The 23445-nt window shown below is 39.2% G+C and overlaps 1 protein-coding gene across 1 annotated transcript in view; it reads left to right on the top strand.

Moving 5' to 3' along the window:
• The window catches only part of cntn3b (contactin 3b), a 144728-nt gene that overhangs the window by 19049 nt on the left and 102234 nt on the right, over positions 1-23445 (top strand). Inside the window, exon 3 of the mRNA XM_062997172.1 lies at positions 18286-18461. Coding sequence (XP_062853242.1) covers positions 18286-18461 — 176 coding nt within the window. The remainder of the gene's footprint in view (positions 1-18285; positions 18462-23445) is intronic.

Raw genomic sequence — 23445 nt, 5'->3', positions numbered from 1 at the left:
TTTATTCACTCACATACTAGGCAGTAAATGTCAGATTGTAGGTTAGAATTTCTCCATCAGCAAACATTGTAGATCAGCGGTGCTTTAGGTGGGATAAGGCGTAGTTATTGTATCAGACTTGTCTGTGGTTGTATCGTGACGATGGTTTGATGGACGTTTCTACACGAAGTGAGTGTGTTTTGACCCTTTGGGGCTTCCATAGTTCATGAACTAACGTGCTCGACTCAGCTTTCCGGTATTCGGTACAGAAGAAGAAGTTAATTAAGTGTAATAAAGTGTTCTGCTCCCGACAACTTGTGAATATAGCGTGTATTTATTTCTTTATTATGCAAGTGCATCACTACCACGATCGGTTACATTATGTTAACAAACCGCAAATGAAAAACGGTGGCAAGTCCGACATTAAAATGTTTGTTCTACCAGTCAAGTGTCAACATGAACTAGAATTTGCGTTAATGGCACTAATTTTTTTAATCGCGTTAAATTGAGGTCGCGTTAATGCGTTATTATCGCGTTAACTTCGACAGCCCTAATTAAAATGTAACTTTTGCCAGACCTCCCAAACCACCCCCTTACCTAACCTTTCTAATGTCTTAAATGGTCTTTTTTGTTATAAATACAAGTATATTTTTCCTTAATCTTAAATAATAGAATAGACATTCCTGTAATAAACAATAATAAACAACAATACACAGTAGTACTGTACATAAAACTAATAAGTTTAGGAAGGGTCTGGAAAATAATATTTGAAAATAACAATAATAATAATAATGACCCAATTTCTCCCTTAGACTTTACATCATGAAAAAATTTACAGCTTTTTATAGTGCAACAACTTGATTTATTAACATTAGCATCAGCAATTAACATTGCTTATGAGAGTAATTCATGGCAGCCCAATTAAAGCAATAACATTTAAAATAGGAGGGATGTAATTGACTCATTTGTGCTCACGATTCCCTAAGATTACTGTCCCAGTTAGTCCCTGGAGGAAGATCTGGCCTGAAATAGCAGTCGGTGCTGTTCGTGTGGTAGATTGTGTTTCAAAGCTTGGGTCAGCATCATGCAAATCTTTCAGCTAATGCTTTGGGGATGGGGTGGGCAATAACCTTGCCAGTGACATTTTGTTAAATAGATGTATTTTGTTTTCTTCAGTGGAGAACACAGTGCAAGGTCAACAGCAGGGTGTATCATTATACATGGTGTGCAAGATGAGAAGGGTTAGAAGAAGAGCTAATCTATTATGCTAACAACACTGCACGAAACAGAGGAAAACAAGCACAGAAGCTCTCTGTCACTCTTCAACCAGATGAAATGACTTAGATTATGCACTTTAATTAGAATGCTTTTGATTTATTCATGAACGCTTGTAAACATGGTTGCTGCAGATAGTTCTGCTAATTCAGCAAAAAGAGCAGACTCGGGAACAGGCTTCTGCAGACTCAGGAACAGGCTTTGCTACCATGTTTGCACAGTAAACTGAAACCACACTGTGTTAACCCTTTTAAATTTCTAAAATTACACTGATTCTGAAATTACAATGTTGTACTTCTGTCTGTATTGCATACACTATTCGGCCAAAAGTATGTGAACACCTGACGAACAGCTCATTGAACAATCTATTCCAAAACCAATGCCATTCCTATGTTGACACTACAGCCTCCACTCCTTTAGTAAAGCTTTTAAAATATTTTGGAGTGTGTTTATGATTTGCTCTTTGTTAAAAGAACATTTGTATGGTACAGGTACAGAGGCCTGGTTTGCAGTCAGCATTCCAATTAATCACCAAAGTGTTCAGTTGGAGTCATAACACTGTGCAGATTAGATTTGATTGATTGACAGGCCATTTGAATCTGAAAGTCTTAAAGTACTAGACAGACTTTTGGCTACATAGTTTTCAAAGCGAATGCTTTTGGGATGGAACTTGTAGTCTTACGCCACATCACTCAATGATGTCTGTTCAATAGTCTTACTGTACCTTACCACTACAGTTGATCAAATTAAAACTATCTTTAAATAAGGTAAAGTGACCTGAATCAGGAATAGAGTGCTTACTATATTCCATTTTAAACATGCACTTTTATCTTAAATTGCACTGGCAATTGACCATGTAAGCAAAAAAAAAAAAGATGGTCAGTGTATGCAGCTATATTTTTTACTTTGAAATGTGTTATTTTTTGTAATACATGTATGACCTTGGCTGGATTCTCACTGTTTATTAGTGAAAGATGTTGCATGTGACCATGAGATCCAGCACAACAACCTGAGAGGTATTTGGCTGCCATCCCTGATTTGGAACAGATTATTATTATGGGTTTAAGAGAGAAACCTAGAAATAAAGTAATTAGTAGTGTAACTACATTAACTCTACATGAACAGAAAAAACTTACATTAACCATCAACCATTATCATTTTGGCCAGGGTCACCAAGGGTGTGGTTTCACCCAGAAACACTAGGCACAATGCACGAAAGCCCTAAATATGATGCCAATCCATAGCAGTGCTTTGGCCCGCCGCCCCAAAAACCACTAACCCACACATAGCCAATAGACATAGCCAGTAATGTTTGTGTAGACGCTTGGCCGATATACTTTTTGCACATTCTGTGATGTGGATTTGATCGTGTATGGAAATAACAACTAAAATCAAAACTAAAACCTCTTATTAACAAAAAATATTTAGACCCTATAACACACCAAATTGTGATCAGATGCATCGTGTTTGCTTATCCTTAGAGTCTACCTATTGCAATATGAATTGATTTGGAAAGGTCCACTCTTGGTGTTATAAGTGTGCACAATTTACACTTCATTTAGCACACCATAAATCAGACCTTTATGGCAAAATGACAGGGCAGAAACCATTGTTGAGAATGAAGCTTGCTAAAAGTCATGTAAAGGACTTTGGCAACGTAAGGTAAAATATTTGCTGGTCTGATAAAAAGAACACTTCGGGCAGTACAGCAAGCAACATTTCTGACAAATACCAGGCCCCGCGTTACCTGGCTGCACAAATGCCTGTGATGAAATATGGTGGCAGTAGCATCATGCCATCAACCTCTTCCACAGTGCACGCAAACTCAAATCTTGCAACATGACTAAGACCCAAAGCATACAGTCAAAACAACACTGGATTGTCTTTGAGACAAGCCTATGGATGTCCTTAAATGCCCAGCCAAAGTCCAGACGTAAGGTGTTCCCATATAAATTCAATTGGGTTTAAGTTGGCAGTTCACGGATGATCATCACTCAGTCTGATAGAGCTTGAGAGGATCTGCAATAAAGAATGAGGTAAACTGCCAAAATGCAGAAGAAGGCAGCTGTAATTACTGCTAACAATGTTTCCCTATTACTGTACTTTCAAGTACTGAATAAAGGGTATAAATACTTTGATAAAAAAAAGTGATTTCAGTTTTTGATTATGAAATAATCTTCAAAAAAAAAACATATGTATTCACTTTGAGTAATTAAGTGTAGATTGATGGAAACAATTGGAATTATATCTATTTTTAATCAAATCCGCAACACATTAAAGTGTACAAAAAGGCAAGGGGTCTAAATATGTTTTAAATCCACTTCATATTTCTGGGTCAAACTGCTGAAACAATGTAGCTGAATCATAGTGGATACCTTAATTTGACCTATATTTGGACCAAAAGGGAATGGCCTCTCACTTTATCTCTCTTTTTTTATGTATTTTCAGCAGTTATATCCATTATATCTAAATCAAATTGACAACACAGTTAAGTATGCCAAAAAAAATCAAGGGGTCTGAAGACATTCTCAATCAGATTTATACTATGATTTTGGCTATATTGCCCTTCTTTAATATGCAGCACCACTACTGTAGCAGGTAAGGGGTCTTACTTTAGGTCAGTGAAATATTTGACTCAACTGCAACCACCCAAAATCAGTTCTGTAACATTCAGAGAGAATCTGGCAGAGAATTGCACCCTGTCAGACACTTTTTGTCTCTTCATCTCAGAATTCTAGAAAACTGTGAGCACAGCATTAAGAGAGAAGCATTTTAGCATGCTTCACAACTTTAGAAAGTTGTTCGGTAAACAAAATATATTACAGCTAATTCCTAAATTGAGTTTAGGCTGCATTGGTTTTGGTGGTCATAATGTAAAATACACTTTATTGTCAAAAGTATTTGGTTTCCCTACTAAAGATTAAAGATTTAAACCCTTAGACATAAGCAATTATGTCTGCATAGATGCCCAGCTGGCCAATAGGCACAGTAGGCTACCGCAATATATAAAAATAAAGGAATCGCTTTGAAAATCTAAGGGTCAGTATTAAGCCCACTATGTATTTCTGCCTACATAACTCATTTACGAATAGCAAGCAACACACTCCCAAGCTTTAGTAAGTGAAAACCATACTAAGCCAAACAATATGCTTACTTTTAGGCGTGCTTTTCTTATTAGGCTGCTCCAATGACATTTTAAGTTTCTGCCCAGCAATTGGGCAGACTTCTAATGCTTCTTGAGAAACATGTGCAGAGTTTACTGGCCAATCAAGACCAGGCCATGCACCTCCACAAAAAAAATTAATGCTTCGTACAGAACATTTACAAAGAACTTTTGTGGTGCAAGGAAATTACTGGCAGCTTAACATCAGCAAGAAAAAAGAGGCCTTTGGTGGATTTGCTAAGGTGTATTAACATTCAGGGGGAAGATATTGACATGCAGTCTTACAGGTACCTGGGGGTCCACTTGATTGACACTCTTGGCGGAACTGACAACACCGGTGTGCTGTACAGAAAGGGCCAGAGTAGACTGTTCTGTATAAAACATCCAATTAAAAGAGACTTATTTACCTTTTTTAATGTCATGTTTAAGGTTAGAGCCTTTTCTCCAAAATGCGTAGCATTTACATTTAGTTGTTTAGCTAGGCAGCTATTAACATGAAGTAGAATAGGCCATTAACAGTTAACTTACAATAGGCAACAGCTAGGGAAAGCCCTTCTCTGTTCTAGCATGACTGTACCCCTCTACACAAATTGAGATCCATAAAGACATGGTTTAGTTTGGTGTGGAGAAACTCTAGTGGCCTTGACCTCAACTCCATTTAACTGCAAGCCAGGCCTTAATATTGATGCACATGTTTTTTGATTGAAATGTCCGATAAACTCATAGACAGTTGAGTCCACAAACAGCCATCTATCAGATTTAAACACAGAAACTACTGCTTAATAATAAAGTTATAGAGTTACAAAAGTCAGTTATAGGCTTAATGTGTATCTAGTGTATATGTTTTACTGCTGGATGTTACACAGTTGAGTCACATTATTATGACCACCAGCTAATATCCAAAGTAACTGCCACGTGCAGCACGGACAGCAACTAGACAGGCTGCGAGTGACTCAATAAGATCCTGGTAGGTCTTCACAGGTATCTGAAGCCATGCTGACTGCAGTGCATCCCACAGCTGCTGGAGGGTGCTTAGGGTAGGATCCATAGAGCGAACATGGCGATTGAGGTGGTCCCACAAATGCTAATTGAGTTAAATTCCAGGTAGTACCTGGCAGTCTTGGCAGTTATGCTCTTCCAACCAATAGCAGACATTTCTAGCCATGTGACATGTTGTATTATCTTGCTGAAAGAGCCCATCCGGCCTGAGGACTTTATATTCCCACCAAGCCAGCTTACGAAACGTGACTTCATGAGCTACACGTCATAATAATGTGACTCGACTGTGTAGAGTCTATTGCTGTTTGTGACTTCTCTATAAGTGGATCACATTGTTTAGGGTGCATTTAGTACAACTAATGCAAAAAGTTTATGAAAGCTGCTGGGGTGTAATCTGTCAATGTTACACGTAGGGTCTGTTGGAAAAACCTAGTGAGCTGCCTTGCCTGTCTACTGTAGGCAGCTGCCTAAGTAGAAAGGATTCTAATAAGTCATCGACTTATAAGTCAGCTTATTCGGACGCGCTGCTTAGACAGCGATTACAGTGCTTACATCAGTTTTTGCTTACTAAGCTAACACAGTTAGCCTCATGACATTTAAACAATGGGATGAGGTGGCACAACACGCTAGCATGTCAACTAACATCCATTAGATGTATTTACATTTGAAAAGAACTCAGCTCAGAACGTCGCTTACTAGACAGAATTTGAAGGCATCTAAGAATTCCAACAGCCTTCCTCTCGGGAGCCTGTAGGATGACGTAAAACGCTGTTTATGTAGAGAGCTCACTAGGTTTTCGAACAGATCCATAGTGAGGCAAAGGCCATGATCTCTAAATATTTGCAATTATGTGGAATTCTAGACCCCTGCAGTCAAATGCATTGTCCCTTGGTACAGCATGCTTTGATTTTAGGTTATGAACTGAGGAACCTATTATACATATTATTAATTGTCTAAAAATGCAATCATATAATCAATAAAAATCATAAATAGTTTGTATATTATATATTATGCATCTGTATGGAAAAACTGGTAAACAGTACAGACTTGCTGGTTAAAAGATTGCATGTAGTATATTAAACTTTGCGTGTGTGTGTAATGGGTGTATTTTTTAACAAAAATAACGAAAATGATTCTTTCCAAGTAGTTTACCTGCGTTAACCCAAGAGTGTTTACTCCACAGTTTACAAAACACTGGTTCAGAGTGTAGGTTTGTTACTAAATAATACTTAACATACCAGTTAATAATAATGGTCATGGCATTTGATTACCATAGCTATTTAATATTCTAGCTCATCGCTGCAGAAAGTTTGAGCCCCCGACATGGATCCCAGTGGATCTGGTGGGAGCTCAACACACAATTAACTGTCGGAAGGGGTGGAATTGCAGTTTTTCTCAGTGCCCATGCAACGGTGACTCCTGCTATTTGGCCAAGGCACCGGCATGAGAAGTGGAGTTTCAACAGGGCATAGTGTAATCTATTGTACTTGATACAGTGGGAGGTGTAAAAATGTGGCTAGTTAATTTGCTTGGCTTCCTTCCTCTGCCAGCATGGGGGTGGTGTAACAGGCAGAGGAATTGTAAGAGGATTGCAAATTACTAAATTGGGGGGAAAAGGGGAAGAATGCAAATAGTGAGAATAATGCTGATTGTTATAATGATGACACTGAACTGATATTAACACATTTTTATTATATAATAGATTTTTTAGGGATTATTATTGGAAAGTATTTCATTAACCAGCTCTTTAACACTCATTAACTCTTTTGTACAAGCCCAAATCAGAAAAAGTTGGGACAGTATGGAAAATGCAAATAAAAATGCAGTGTTCCTTACATTTACTTTGACTTTTATTTAACTGCAGACAGTTTGAACCCAAGATATTTCATGTTTTGTCTGCTCAACTTCATTTCATTTGTTAATATACCTCCATTCCTGCATTTCAGGCCTGCAACACATTCCAAAAAAAGTTGGGTCAGGGGCAATTTAGAGCTAGTAATGAGGTGAAAAAAATTAAATAATGATGTGATTCCAAACAGGTGATGTCAACAGGTGATTGTAATCATGGTTTGGTACAAAAGCAGCATCCAGGAAAGGCTGAGTCTTTGATGAGCAAAGATGATCAGAGGATCTCCAGTTTGTCAACAAATGTGTGAGAAAATTATTGAAATGTTTAAAAACAATGTACCTCAAAGAAAGATTGGAAGGGATTTGCATATTTCTCTCTCCACAGTGCATTATATCATTAAAAGATTTAAGGAATCAGGTGGAATTTCAGTGTGTAAAGGCTAAGGGTGCAAGCTTAAGCTGAATGCCCATGATCTTTGATCACTCAGACGCCACTGCATTAAGAACCACTACTCAACAATAGCTGATATATCCACATGTGCAAGGGATTACTTTGGCAAACCTTTGTCAAGCACTACAATACAGAGTTATATGCACAAATGCCACTTAAAACTTTACTGTGCAAAAAAGTTATGTTAACCATGTCCTGAAGTGGCGTCGACTTCTCTGGGCTTGGAGGCATCTAGGATGGACCATCACACAGTGGAAACGTGTATTGTGGTCAGATGAATCAGCATCCCAGGTCTTTTTTGTAAAAAGGACGCTGTATACCAAAGACAAAAAGAACCATCCAGACTGTTATTAGCAACAAGTCCAAAAGCCAGGGTCTGTCATGGTATGGGGCTGTGTCAGTGCCCTTGGCAAAGGTCATTTACACTTCTGTGATGGCAGCATTAATGTAGAAAAGACAATGCAAAACCACATGCTGCACACATTACAAAGGCATGGCTGTGGAAGAAGAGGGTACGGGTACTGGACTGGCCTGCCCGCAGTCCTGACCTGTCCCCAATAGAGAACGTGTGGAGAATTTTGAAATGAAAAATGCGACAACGACGACCCCGTACTGTTAGACATCTTAAGACGTGTTTGCAGGAAGAATGGGACGAAATAAAAGCTGAAACACTAAATCACTTGGTATCCTTGGTGCCAAAACGGCTTTTAAGTGTGGTGAAAAGGAATGGCAACATTACAAAGTGGTAAATGCTTTACCGTCCCAACTTTTTTTGGAATGTGTTGCAGGCCTGAAATGCAAGAATGGGTGTTTATTAACAAATGAAATGAAGTTGAGCTGACAAAACATGAAATATCTCAGGTTCATCCTGCCTGCAATCAAATAAAGTCAAACTAAACGTAAGAAACTGTGTTTTTTATTATTATTTATTTGCATTTTCCATGCTGTGCCAACCTTATTTAATTTGGGGTTGGATGTTTTGAAATCAGCTTAAATATTTGTTAGCTCTTGTCTAGGTAATGTTGCTTAGGAAATGGCCCATAGTAAAATAGATTTGTCATTGCCTGGATCGGAGTCTTTGTAAGTGATTACTTGCTTACCGGTTTTGGACAGATCAGACAATTAAAGAGTCTTTTACACTCTATTCTGAAGCTACATCATCTGTGCTGTTTAAGCTTCATTGGTGATGGTGAGATGGGTCAATAGATGAATAGATAAATAGATGGATTCTGTGTGTACTTACACCGATCAGCCATAACATTAAAACCACGTCCTTGTTTCTACACTCACTGTCCATTTTATCAGCTCCACTGACCATATAGAAGCACTTTGTAGTTCTACAATTACTGACTGTAGTCCATCTGTTTTTCTGCATGCTTTGTTAGCCCCCTTTCATGCTGTTCTTCAATAGTCAGGACCTCTCACAGGACCACAACAGAGCAGGTATTATTTGGGTGGTGGATCATTCTCAGCACTGCAGTGACACTGACATGGTGGTGGTGTGTTAGTGTGTGTTGTGCTGGTATGAGTGGATCAGACACAGCAGCGCTGCTGGAGTTTTTAAATACCATGTCCACTCACTGTCCACTTTATTAGACACTCCTACCTAGTTGGTTCACCTTGTAGATGTAAAGTCAGAGATGATCACTCATCTATTGCTGCTGTTTGAGTTGGTCATCTTCTAGACTTTCATCAGTGGTCACAGGATGCTGCCCACGGAGCGCTGTTGGCTGGATATTTTTGGCTGGTGGACTATTCTCAGTCCAGCAGTGACACTGAGATATTTAAAAACTCCAGCAGCACTGCTGTGTTTTATCCACTCATACCAGCACAACACACACTAACACACCACCACCATGTTAGTGTCACTGCAGTGCTGAGAATGACCCACCACCCAAATAACACCTGCTCTGTGGTGGTCCTGGGAGAGTCCTGACCATTGAAAAACAGCATGCAGAGAAACAGATGGACTACAGTCAGTAATTGTAGAACTACAAAGTGTTTTTATGTGGTAAGTGGAGTTGATAAAATGGAGAGTGAGTGTAGAAACAAGGAGGTGGTTTTAATGTTATGGTTGATCAATGTATGTGCGTAGGATTTTTGTACAGTTAAAATAGATTATTAAATTGATTAATGGCAGTTATTAAAGTTTTCAATAAAGGTGCTTATTATTAATATAATTTGCTATAGCAGTACAAGCATGTATATTGCTATTACAGCTATGACACAGCCATTCAGCTATAGCAGGGTAAGCAAGAATATGGCTGTGTGTGTGTGTGTGTTTACACATTTTTCCGGGTAAAGCTTTCTAAGCCTGCAGAGAAGACTCAGCCAGCCTATCAGCTCAGTCTGCTTCCTGTCCTTGTCGATTACTTTCAGTAAAGCTCTGCTGCACCTCTGCTAAGCACTCACACAGACTACACTGCTGCACATCTGAGAATTTTCTATTTATAAGCTAACGGGAATGATAGGTGGTATATATTTGAATGTAGAATAGTCACAGTTAGGTGTGGACACATTATGCCTGAGGCAGAGCAAGCACAAACAATACTTTCAAAAATGACTTTACTTTTATTTCATTGCAGACAGTATGAACCCAAGATATTTCATGTTTTGTCTGGTCACCTTTATTTCATTTGTTAATATACATCGATCAGCCATAACATTAAAACTACCTCCTTGTCTCTACACTCACTGTCCATTTTATCAGCACCACTTACCATACAGAAGCACTTTGAAGTTCTACAATTATTGACTGTAGTCCATCTGTTTCTCTACATACTGTTTAGCCTGCTTTCATCCTGTTCTTCACTGATCAGGACTCTCCCAGGACCACCACAGAGCAGGTATAATTTAGGTGGTGGATAATTCTCAGCACTGCAGTGACAATGACATGGTGGTGGTGTGTTAGTGAGTGTTTTGCTGGTATGAGTGGATCAGACACAGCAGCACTATTGGAGTTTTGAAATACCGTGTCCACTCACTGTCCACTCTATTAGACACTCCTACCTAGCTGTTCCACCTTGTAGATGTAAAGTCAGAGATGATCGGTCATCGATTGCGGCTGTTTAGTGTAGAAACAAGGAGGTGGTTTTAATGTTATGGCTGATCGGTGTATATCCAAAAACACAGTAACCAAGTGCTGGAATACTAATTTGTCTGAACACAGTAGACGTTTCCACTGTGTGATGGTCCATCCCAGATGCTTTCAAGCCCAGAGAACTTGACACCACCTCTGGACATGGTTAACATAAGGCTTCTCTTTTGCACAGTAAAGTCTTAAGTGGCATTTGTGCATGTAACTCTGTATTGTAGTGCTTGACAAAGGTTTGCCAAAGTAATCCCTCACCCATGTGGTTTTATAAGCTAGTGATGAATGACAGTTCTTGATGCAGTGCTTTCTAAGGGGTCAGAGATCGTGGGTGTTCAGCCTAGGTTCCACTCTTGCCGTTTACACACTGAAATTCTCCCAGATTCCTTTAACCATTTACTAATATTATGCACTGTAGAGGGAGAAACATGCCAATTCCATTTTAGTCTTTCTTTGAAGAACATTTTTTACTGTCCCAACTTTTGTTGGAATGTGTTTCAGAAATGTATGTACGAGTAAATTAACAAATTAAATAAAGTTGACAAAGTTGAAACTCAGCCTTGCTACTGGTTGGCCAGGTACTCATACGGAGAACAACTGGCTAGTCCACGGGTGGGAGGGTCAAAAGGATTCCTTATAACTAGGGCCCAACTGAACTCACTGGAGAATGTGCCACGTGTCATGGCAGTCATTAATTTAAACTCATTAAGTGAATGATAGAATAAATGGAATGTACAATACACAGTTATAATATAAACCCTCCAGGTGCAGGTAAAAAGAAGCGGTCAGCTACTGTACATGTGTCAGCGTGGGTGTGAGTTATGCCAAGTTCATACTACACGACTTTCCAAGTCGTCAGGTCGCTGTACAGTTCACAGTTGTATGATTTTTTTACTCCAAGGGAACAAACTTGATCATTACAAAAACATGTGACTCCAAATGGTGACTAAAAAGTCAAATTGAGTCAAAGCTGCATTGTGAAAAAATACAACAATTAGATGAAAATCAGTACAAGGAACAGCAACAGCATGGCTTTTGTAGTCTGTCAGAAATGTCTGGGGACAGTCAAGACTGTTTTGTATAATAAAGAAGCACAGTCTTTCCTAGTCATTAGATTTCCATACAGAAAGAACAATATTGATTTTTTTTTCTCCCTTCATTTTTCTCTGAATTCAGCATGTCACAATTCTCAGCAGCCCCACACTAAAAACCAATCTTGTCATTTATTGAATTCCAAAGAAAGGGATTATTAGCACCCACACTGCTTTTTAGTGATTCTTTATGCAAGCAGACTTTGAAGCAGAAAGATTTAAATTTTTCTTGGTTCTTAACGATTGTTGAGCATTTGAGCATTATAGTGGTCACAACCCCATGTATGTAATACTAGCCTCCAGCATGCTTAATAATTCATAAAATTACTTCGACAAATATACCCCTTTTCCACCGACACAGAACATAGCCTTGCGGACCTGATTTTGAACAAAAAAAAAAAAAAAAGGTTCCAGACAGACAGGGAAAAATATGGTGAGATGATCAATAAAAACAAAGATTATACTTGATTGGATTGGATTTAGAGATGTTCACAAGTCACAAAATACGAGTCTGAGTCGAGTCACGAGTATTTAGGCTAGAGTCCGAGTCAAGTCACGAGTCTTTAGGCTAGAGTCTTTAGGCTAGAGTCCGAGTCAAGTCACGAGTCTTTAGGCTAGAGTCCGAGTCAAGTCACAAGTATTTAGGCTAGAGTCCGAGTCAAGTCACGAGTCTTTAGGCTAGAGTCCGAGTAAAGTCACAAGTCTTTAGGCTAGAGTCCGAGTCCAGTCACGAGTATTTAGGCTAGAGTCCGAGTCAAGTCACGAGTCTTTAGGCTAGAGTCCGAGTCAAGTCACGAGTCTTTAGGCTAGAGTCCGAGTCAAGTCACGAGTCTTTAGGCTAGAGTCCGAGTCAAGTCACGAGTATTTAGGCTAGAGTCTGAGTCAAGTCACGAGTATTTAGGCTAGAGTCCGAGTCAAGTCACGAGTCAATATAATATACACAAAACATATATTGGAAATGTAGCGTAGAAATAAACAGATAATCTGTAAGTTCAGATGAAAAACAATACAGATTAGCGACTGTATTTTGCCGTTTTACTTAGTGCCTTTACTTTCCTAGGTACCAGTTAAAAGCTTAAACTGACGTTTTGTTTTCATTGCAAATTACGGCCAAACACAGCAAAAAAAATCCATTCAATACTGCTTACCTTACCTTGTTCTAGATGCTATTAAATTTATAACCGTGTGTTGTACCATTAGGAATATAATCTGTTAGTTGGTAAATGTGCTTATAATTAAAAACCTCCAAAATGTTCCTGGTTGTGAAGTAAAACACGAACTCGTTAGAAATCCAATCAAGCGTTTAATTGACAATCATCTGTGTGATGCTGCAAACTAAATACATGCAAATAACAGCAATTTCTTACTAAAAATTAAAATCAGAAGGTCTGATTGGTTCAGAAAGCGGTTCTTACAATCATTAGCGCAAATTCTGTAGTCGCGTTCCATTCACATTATCTGTAACATTTACCCATTGCGTGCGTTTAGGGTAAAGGTGGCCGGAGCGTTATTAGAGAGCAGAAAATGACATGATTAGAATGATGTCAGATCATATATATATATATATATACAGTATATTAGTTGTCACACATAACTAATGTAGCTGACTTTGGTTGTACACAAGTCATTTGAAACGAGTCCGATTCGAGTCTGAAGTTGCTGTGTGTACGACTTACGTGCGACTCGGCCTCGGGACTCCCCATCTCTGATTGGATTGACGAATGTATTGGCACAATCATGGGTTCCTCCAGCAGTCTCTCTGGACAAGAACCCAAATCAGATGCAATGGCTATTTCTTATACTACTTTGGTCACATGACAATGGGTGTTGGGCTTTGAAGCCCTTATTTTGTCTTTGAAGTCCCCACCCTGTTACCAATTACCCTCATCTGCTTTACATGTTACAGTTGCTTATCTCTGTAGACTAAACTCCAAGTCTCCGCTCCAGCACAATATAACAAAGGATTCAAGACACAAAACAGCATATTACTAAACTTTAATTAATATTAAGCATAAAATCGTATTTCTTCTATTACAGTGGATCAGACACAGCAGCACTGCTGGAGTTTTTAAATACCGTGTCCACTCACTGTCCACTCTATTAGACACTCTTACCTAGTTGGTCCACCTTGTAGATGTAAAGTCAGAGACAATCGCTCATATATTGCTGCTGTTTGAGTCAGTCATCTTCTAGACCTTCATCAGTGGTTATAGGACGCTGCCCAATGGCTAGATATCTTTGGTTGGTGGACTATTCTCAGTCCAGCAGTGACAGTGAGGTGTTTAAAAACTCCATCAGCATTGCTATGTCTTATCCACTCATACCAGCACAACACATACTAACACACCACCACCATGTCAGTGTCACTGCAGTGCTGAGAATGACCCACCACCCAAATAATACCTACTCTGTAGTGGTCCTGACCATTGAAGAACAGCATAGAAGGGGGCTAACAAAGCATGCCTCTATATGGTAAGTGGAGCTGATAAAATGGACAGTGAGTGTAAACGCAAGGAAGTGGTTTTAATGTTATGGCTGATCGGTGTCTGTTGCCAGACAGAAAGATAGTGGGGCTTTTCTAACAGTGTGGTGCCAAGTACAGAAAAAATGCTTTCTGATCTTTAGTCAAAAGTTCTTGTCTGTTACAACTACAGCCCTATGACAAATGACAAAAGCAACCATTATCAGTCTGGAGATAATTATCATTGGGTTTACTAGTGCTTTTTTCCCAAAAAAGACCTGGAATGCTGATCCATCTGTGCACAATACATGTTTCCACTGTGTGATGGTCCATTCTAGATGCCCCCAAGCCCAGAGAAGTCAACACTGCTTCTGGACATGGTTAACATACTTCTTTTTTGCACAGTAAACTTTTAAGTGGAATTTGTGCATGTAACTCTGCATTGTAGTTTTTGACAAAGGTTTGCCAAAGTAATCCCTCACCCATGTGGTTATATCAGCTATTGTTGAGTGGCGGTTCTTGATGCAGTGCCGTCTGAGGGATCGAAGATCGCAGGTGTTCAGCTTAAGCTTGCGCCTTTGGCCTTTACGCACTGAAATTCCTCCCAATTCCTTGAATAGTTTAATGATATTATACACTGTAGAGGGAGAAATATGCAAATCCCTTCCAATCTTTCTTTGAGGTTCATTGTTTTTAAACATTTAAATCATTTTCTCACACATTTGTGGTTAAACTGGAGATCCTCTGGCCATTTTTGCTCATCAAAGCCTTTCCTGGATGCTGCTTTTGTACCAAACCATGATTGACCTGTTTGGAATCACATTATTATTTAGTTTTTTCACCTCATTACTAGCCCTAAATTGCCCCCGACCCAACTTTTTTTGTGTGTTGCAGGCCTGAAATGCAGGAATGGAGGTTTATTAACAAATGAAATGAAGTTGAGCAGATAAAACATGAAATATATTGGGTTCAAACTGTCTGCAATCAAATAAAAGTCGAAGTAAATGTAAGGAACACTGTATTTTTATTTCATTAGCATTTTCCATACTGTCCCAACTTTTTCTGATTTGGGGTTGTATAATAGTTAAAAATAGCCTGCACAAGTGGCAAGTTGCAGGTTAAGATTTTGGTCCTACCACACCCACAACATGATGACCAAAGTGGTATGTGTGTAGGCACAGCAAATCAAAAATCATTGCTGTAATTTAGTCTAATGGGTTGTAAGCAAAGCAAGTCATGGAGCTAAAATTGAAGCAATCAGCCAGTCAATATGAACATGTATGCTGTTTGGCAACATATTAAGAGCAAATACATAGAAACAGGATAAGACTATTTTGCATAGTGCTTGTGGACTGTTATTTTTGACTGTTTTGTGACTGCACTGCCAAAACCCAACCATTATGGCTCCTTTTAGAGACCAGAGTACGCTGAAGAATAATCCTTTTAACTGTGAAGTAAAATCCTCAAAGAATGGAACAGATCAGGAACACTCTCCATAGGGCAGGTAGAGGCTCTGTCAAAGACCACACAAATAGAAAAGACTACACTGGAAGGGAACACTGCATGTGATGATATGTTTGGCTGAAAACGGTTGGCATGGATTTTTCTGCTAATAGGCACTATAAAATGCAGCCAAAATGATATCAACAAACAAAGAATATGGTTGTCTGCTTCTGAATGAAAAGAGGCTTATTGGGAAGTTCAGTGTTATAGTTGCTGGCAAAAAATGAGAATTGGTAAATGTAGTTTATTTATTTATTTATTAGGATTTTAACATCATGTTTTACACACCTTGGTTACATTCATGACAGAACAGTTACTGGTTATACAAGATTCATCAGTTTAATGTCATACACAGTCATGGACAATTTTGTATCTCCAATTCACCTCACTTGCATGTCTAGACATCGATCTTGGTATAAAGGTAAAATATCACTCTACAAAAAACATCATATAAACACTCAAACAATGGTAGTGTGATGTGAGGATGCTTCAGAGTCTGGCTGACTCACCATAATTGACAGATATTGTGTTATTTACCAAGAAAATGCTGAATGAGAATGTTTAGTCATCTGCCCATGAAATAAAGCTCAAATGGGTTGTAAAAATAATCTGAATAGCTCAAATGAAACAAAGTTAGGGTTTTGTGACCTAGTCAAAGTCCTGATGGAGATGTTGCAGGACACTAGACAAGCAGTTAATGCTGAACAGCCTTCCAATGGGGTTAGAATAATTCAGTATTGCAAAGTGGGCAAAAAACGTCCACATCTACGTAAGAGACTAATCTTATAATTTTACATTTTTAGAACTGTAATTTGCTAAAATTAACTACATAGTTAGTTTTAAAGCTATCTGTAGGATACAAATGGTTTACCTATAGAAAGGGCAGTTGGGCTTTATCTTGGTCAGCACTGGGACACTTTAGGGGAAGGTCAGGACCAATTTAAACAAAATCATTTAAGAGCACAAAGGGAGAGCATGGAAGTGAAGTGAATTTGAATTAAATTGCATGCATTTGATTTCCATAATTTAATTGCATATACGGAGTCTGACTGAATAAATTTCCCCAGATAATTACTGACACGTTAGCACAAGTATTTTTTTCTTACTATATACATAGTTTACAACCACAGCAAAAAAGTTGGGACAGTATGAAAAGTGAAACTTAATTGACTTTTATTTCACTTGAGTCAATATAAACTCAGTTCGCATAGAGGTAAAACACGCTAGCACACCAGAGCTGGGATTTCGAATACATCCAATTTAATCTCAGCTCTGTCATCCAGCTGAGCTGGGCGGCTGCATGAACAACGATTGGCTGTTGTTTATAAGGAAGGGGTAACTGCATCTCATAACTGATGCAATTACGGCCTTTGCTTGTCTGGTTGATGGCGCCTGCACAGAGTAGAGGAATAATGCTGATCAGGGTGTGGATCTCTGTGCGCAAAGCTGATAGGCATATGAACTTGCCTCGTGCTGGTGAAAAAATGCAGTCGGCTGCTGTGCACATGTCGGAGGGGGCGTGTTTCACTCTCCTTAATCGGGGTGGGGGTCAGCTCCAGTAGAGAGGAAGCATAACGCAATTGGGTATAAAATGCATTAAAAAAAAACACCACAATACAGAGTTACATGCACAAATGTCACTTACAACTTTACTGTGCAAAAAAGAAGCCTTATGTTAACCATGTCCAGAAGCGGCGTTGACTTCTCTGGGCTCTGAGGCATCTAGGATGGACCATCACATAGTGAAAACGTGTATTGTGGTCGGATGAATCAGCATTCCAGGTCTTTTTTTGGAAAAAAATGGACGTCATGTGCTCCAGACCAAAGACGAAAAGGACCATCCAGACTGTTATCAGCAACAAGTCCAAAAGCCAGGGTCTGTCATGGTATGGGGCTGTGTCAGTGCTGTGATGACAGCATTAATGTAGAAAAGTACATTAAGATCTTAGAGCAACATATGCTGCCTTTAAGACGTCATCTTTTCCAGGGACATCCATGCATTTTTCAACAAGACAATGCAAAACCACATGCTGCACACATTGCAAAGGCATGGCATGGCAACATTATTAAGTGGCAAATGCTTTACTGTTTCAACTTTTTTAGGATGTGTTGCAGGCCTGAAATGCAGAAATGGATGTATAATAACTAATGAAATTAAACTGACCAAACAAAACATGAAATATCTCAGGTTCATACTGTCTGCAATGAAATAAAAGTCAAAGTAAATGTAAGAAACACCATCTTTTTTTATGTAAAACCTATCATGAAGTAGAACAAACGCTAATTTTATACATGAGCTTTGATTCCTGGTAATGATCTGGCAGTGTAATGAAGGTAGAGCTGATAAGATCGATCTGCGTGATGAATGCTCATGAGCGCGACTCCCCTGAGACTCGAGACCTGATTGTGTTTGCATTTTCACAGATGGTTTCTGAACGGCACTCTCATTGATCTGGACGGTGACGAAAGACGCCATGTGTCAGGAGGGAACCTGTTTATTAACACACTTAAGAGGGAAGAGGATGCAGGGATCTACCAATGTTCAGCCACTAATGCCCGTGGCACCATCCTGAGCCACAGAGCCACTTTGCAGTTTGCATGTGAGTCCTAAAGATTTTATTCATTTATTTTTATTATTTTATTTATTTATAGTAACAGCCTAGAAATATTATTTTCTATTGCACATTGTAAGGCTGTCATTTATGTTTACAAATCAATAACCATGTGCTTGCATAGCTTTATAAAGTACAAACTTAATTATTTTATAACACTTTGGACATTTTGGAAAAAAGTAGTCAATTATTAAAACATAGAAAGTGTTCATAATTACAGTAGACTTGTACACCGATCAGCCATAACATTAAACCACCTCCTTGTTTCTACACTCACTGTCCATTTTATCAGCTCCACTTACCATATAGAAGCACTTTGTAGTTCTACAATTACTGACTGTAGTCCATCTGTTTCTTTACATATGGTTTTAGCCTGCTTTCACCCTGTTCTTCAATGGCCAGAACCCCCACAGGACCACCACAGAGCAGGTATTATTTAGGTGGTGGATCATTCTCAGCACTGCAGTGACACTTACATGGTCCACTTTATTACACACTCCTACCTAGTTGGTCCACCTTGTAGATGTAAAGTTAGAGATGATCGCTCATCTGTTGCTGCTGTTTGAGTTGCTCATCTTCTAGACCTTCATCAGCGGTCACAGGACACTGCCCACAGGGTGCTGTTGGCTGGATATATTTTTGGTTGGTGGACAATTTTCAGTCCAGCAGTGACAGTGAGGTGTTTAAATACTCCATCAGCATTTCTGTGTCTGATCCACTCATACCAGCACAACACACACTAACACACCACCACCATGTCAGTGTTACTGTAGTGCTGAGAATGATCCACCACCCAAATAATACCTGCTCTGTAGTGGTCCTGGGAGAGTCCTGACCATTAAAGAACAATAAAAGGGGGCTAACAAAGCATGCAGAGAAACAGATGGACTACAGTTGGTAATTGTAGAACTACAAAGTGCTTCTGTATGGTAAGTGGAGCTGATAAAATGGACAGTGAGTGTAGAAACAAGGAGGTGGTTTTAATGTGATGTTATGGCTGATCAGTGTATGATGTAAAAATAGCACACACTGTCACGTATCCAGCCTGTATGTGCTCCGTATGTGCCACGCCCCTCTCTCCAGGAGCATGTTTGTGATGTTTGTAATCAGTGGCAAGTCAATGTCCTTTTACTATGATTGGTTTTCTGTGGATTATCCACAGCTGCACCTCATACCAGTTAGATTGCTCATGGCATATAAGGCTGCAGCTGTGGATCAGTCACTATTTTGATGTGGTTTGGTTTGGTTTTTGATCTGGCTCATGTCTCCTCCTATCGGTTTCCTCCTGTCATTGGCTCATGTTTGTTTGCTTTTGTCCATTTGTTTCATGCTCAGAAGTCTTGTTTAGTCTGGTTCCTGTTAGTCTAAATTCCTGTTTAGCTAAAGCATTCTCAGCTTAGGGTCTAGTGTAGTTTAGTAAGCTTTAGCATTATCTATGTATGTTTAGATTAGCGTTAGTTTAGAGATTAGCATCAGCATTTAGATTAGCAATTAGCTTAGGTCTTGTGTTGGTATGTCGTGTCTTTTTTCCACCTATCTTGTGTAACCCTGTCATGTCTTTATTCGAAACAGCTCTGCATGTGTGTCTATTACTCTTGTCCCATCTAGCCCTCATGCGTTACACACACACATTGCCTCTTGTTTTGATGCAAAATTTAGATCACAAAATAAAAGTAGTTTTAGAAAGAAAGAAATTGTGCTATTATTATTATTATTATTTTACTTTGATGATTTTGCATTTATTACACATAATGAAACCACTTTGGTTTGTTGACCTTTAAAGGAGTGGTTCTTTATGTTTAGACACAGTTGATTCAAAATGCGAGAAGTGTTTACTATTGCACTTCAATATTTGTTACAGTATAACCCAACCTGACTACAAATTATTCGATAAAAGGGAATCGACACAGTTTGCAGTCAGGCAGGAATCTCAAGTAGATGAATTGGAATTTGTACAACATGAACATGTATTTTATGGTTGAGTTTATAACGTTAACTACAGGGCAGTTGTAGCCAAGCGGTTCAGGTACTGGACTAGTAAGCAGAAGGTTGCTGGTTCAAAACCCCACCAGGTTACTGCTGTTGGGCCCTTGAGCAAGTCCCTTAACCCTCAATTGCTTAGACAGTATACTGTAAGTCGCTTTGGATAAAAGCGTCTGCTAAATGCCGAAAATGTAAATGTTATCTGGGTAGGCATTAGCTTAGCTTTTTACAACACAGGTTACCAATAAACTGTAAACATGTCAATAATTGTGTAAACATAAAACCCAGTTTAACTTGGGGTTTTACATGTGGTTCTGTGGTTTGTAAAACCAGAGAGATTTTCTGTATAAGTTAAGCTGAGATTACTGTTTTGAAATGGAAGAATCTGCCGAAATCGCTTATTGATCAAAGATTAGCTTTAGAGGGCTGCTCAGGTGGCGCAGCAGTAAAAACACACGCTGGAACCAGAGCTGGGATCTTAAATACATCGTATCGAATCCCAGCTCTGCCTGACGGCTAAGGCTGAGCGGCCACATGAACAACGATTGGCCTGTTGTTCAGATATGGGCGGGACTAAGCCGGATGGGGTCTCTCTCTCATGACTGGTGCAATTACGACCTCTGCTGGCTGAATGATGGCGCCTGCACAGAGATGAGAAAACAGTGCACTCAGGGTGTGTCTCTCCATAAACAAAGCTGAGCTGCACTGCACCCGTCAAAGTGTAGGTGATAAGATGCATACGGCATGCTTTCTATTTATCCGGGTCCTTTCTATGTGGAGTTTGCATGTTCTCCCCGTGTCTGCGTGGGTTTCCCCTGGGTGCTCCGATTTCCTCCCACAGTCCAAAGACATGCAAGTGAGGTGAATTGGAGACACTAAATTGTCCATGACTGTCTTCAATATAACCTTGAGAAGTGATAAACCTTGTGTAATGATGAATGTAACCAAAGTGTAAAACATGATGTTAAAATCCTAATAAACAAACAATCAATCCAAAGCTGTTCACTGGGACCAAGCCTTTATACATTTAGTCATTATACACATTACATTGTACACATGCACAGTCAGGAACGTGCCTTCTCTAAAGTGTTGCTGCAAAGTTGGAAGCAATTTTTTAATAAAATACTTTTAAATTAGAACATACCGCTAAAAGAGATGGACTGGCTGATTCAATTACATTCTGATCTCGAATGCTGTAAATTTTCACTCTGCGTGCTTTCTTTCTTAGTAGAACAAAGTAAAATCAAACCTAATGTCAGTTGCAAGCAGCTCAGTCACGCAGTCACGGAGCAGTGTTCAATTCAAACCTCAGCATTAATTCCCATTAGTCATGGAGTGTCATACTTTTAAACAGTTTGTATAGACTCATGCCGCCATGGTGCTTGGATTGTGTTTCCTAAATTGTAGAAACCACTATCAATGGATTTAAGAAAAAGTACAAAGTTATGGAGGCATACAGTGTGTGCTCCGAAAAGAAATCAGCCTTCCGCCCCTTTTTAACAATAATTTTAATGTGACAGTATGTTTTTACTACACAATTGAAAGTTATATAACTGTACATCAATGTATCTGTGGATCTTTATAACATGATGGTACCACTACCATATTTATACAGTAACTCGAGGTCCCCTAAACTAGAAATTTTTAAAACTCAATGCACTTTGGGGAGAAATTTGTACCCTTAAATTCGACATGTTCAGCTATCTAAAAAAATTATTTATTTCATGGCCGCTCAGATGGTGCAGCGGTATAAACACACGCTGGATCTCTAATACATCGTATCGAATCTCAGCTCTGCCTGCCGACTAGGCTGAGTGGCCACATGAACAACGATTGGCCTGTTGTTCAGATATGGGCGGGATTAACCCGGATAGAGTCTCTCTCTCTCATAACGAATGCAATTACGACCTCTGCTGGCTGATTGATGGCGCCTGCACAGAGATGAGAAAAGAGTGCTCTCAGGGTGTGTCTCTCCGTACACAGTGCTGGGTTGCACTGCACCCGTCAAAGTGTAGGTGATAAGATGCATACGGCTTGCTGCCCACATGTCGGAGGGGGCATGGGTTAGCTTTGTTCTCCTCAATCAGAGCAGGGATCGGCATTGGTGGAGAGGAAGCATGACGCAATCGGGCAATTGGATGCGCTAAAAAATGGAGAAAAAGGGAGAAGAAGGGGAGAAAATGTATAAATAAAATATTTAAAAATATATTTATTTCATTTAAAATAACAATAAACAGCTGCTTTGTTCAGCGCTCGGCTTGAATATCTTTTTATTCTTTATTTAATATTTACATGTTGTATAATTACACAGCTCTCCCTTTAACAAATAAAACAACGTTTACAAACTCCACTGTACAACTTGACCACAGGTCTGTTGTAGAAAAGTGGACGACTTTATATCTCCATATAAATCCAGTGTTTTACTTATTGCTCTGAAAGCTTCTTTCTCGACTGTCTATAGAGGAATCGTGTTCTTGCATATGTGGATTGTTACTGCGTTTGTCGTTGTTTGCAACAGCCGTGGCTCGACAAACCGTACAGTATATAGTGTTTTAGTTTACACCTAATTTCTTTGGCAGGTTCTTCTGGTGCATATTTGGTCTTCCTCTCTTCATCCTCCATCTGTTTTTTTTTTTTCCACCATATTAAAAAAACCTCTCTCATCTGTTAACACTGTCATGCTAACGCTACCTGGCTACCTTGTGAGCTATATCTAATCTGCACAACGCTCCACAGCCCTTTTACCGGCAAACAATATTATATGATTTGCTGCCTACTGAAGCCTACAGCTGTTGTATTAACTATGCTACGGTATGGCGGTATTTTTAAAATCCATACGGTGTAAGGAATTAAAGACGGTACACTGAATGTACCGTCATTCCGCCCAGCACTAATAGGGTGAATTTTTGGAGGTTGTGGTACGCGCTTTAGGACACAACCTTGAACTGTTAAGACTTCCTGTGATGTTGTATATATGAGGAGGGAGGTG

Source organism: Trichomycterus rosablanca, chromosome 6, assembly GCF_030014385.1.
Source record: "Trichomycterus rosablanca isolate fTriRos1 chromosome 6, fTriRos1.hap1, whole genome shotgun sequence".
Lineage (NCBI taxonomy): Eukaryota > Metazoa > Chordata > Actinopteri > Siluriformes > Trichomycteridae > Trichomycterus > Trichomycterus rosablanca.
This window is presented reverse-complemented; position numbering and strand designations above follow the sequence as displayed.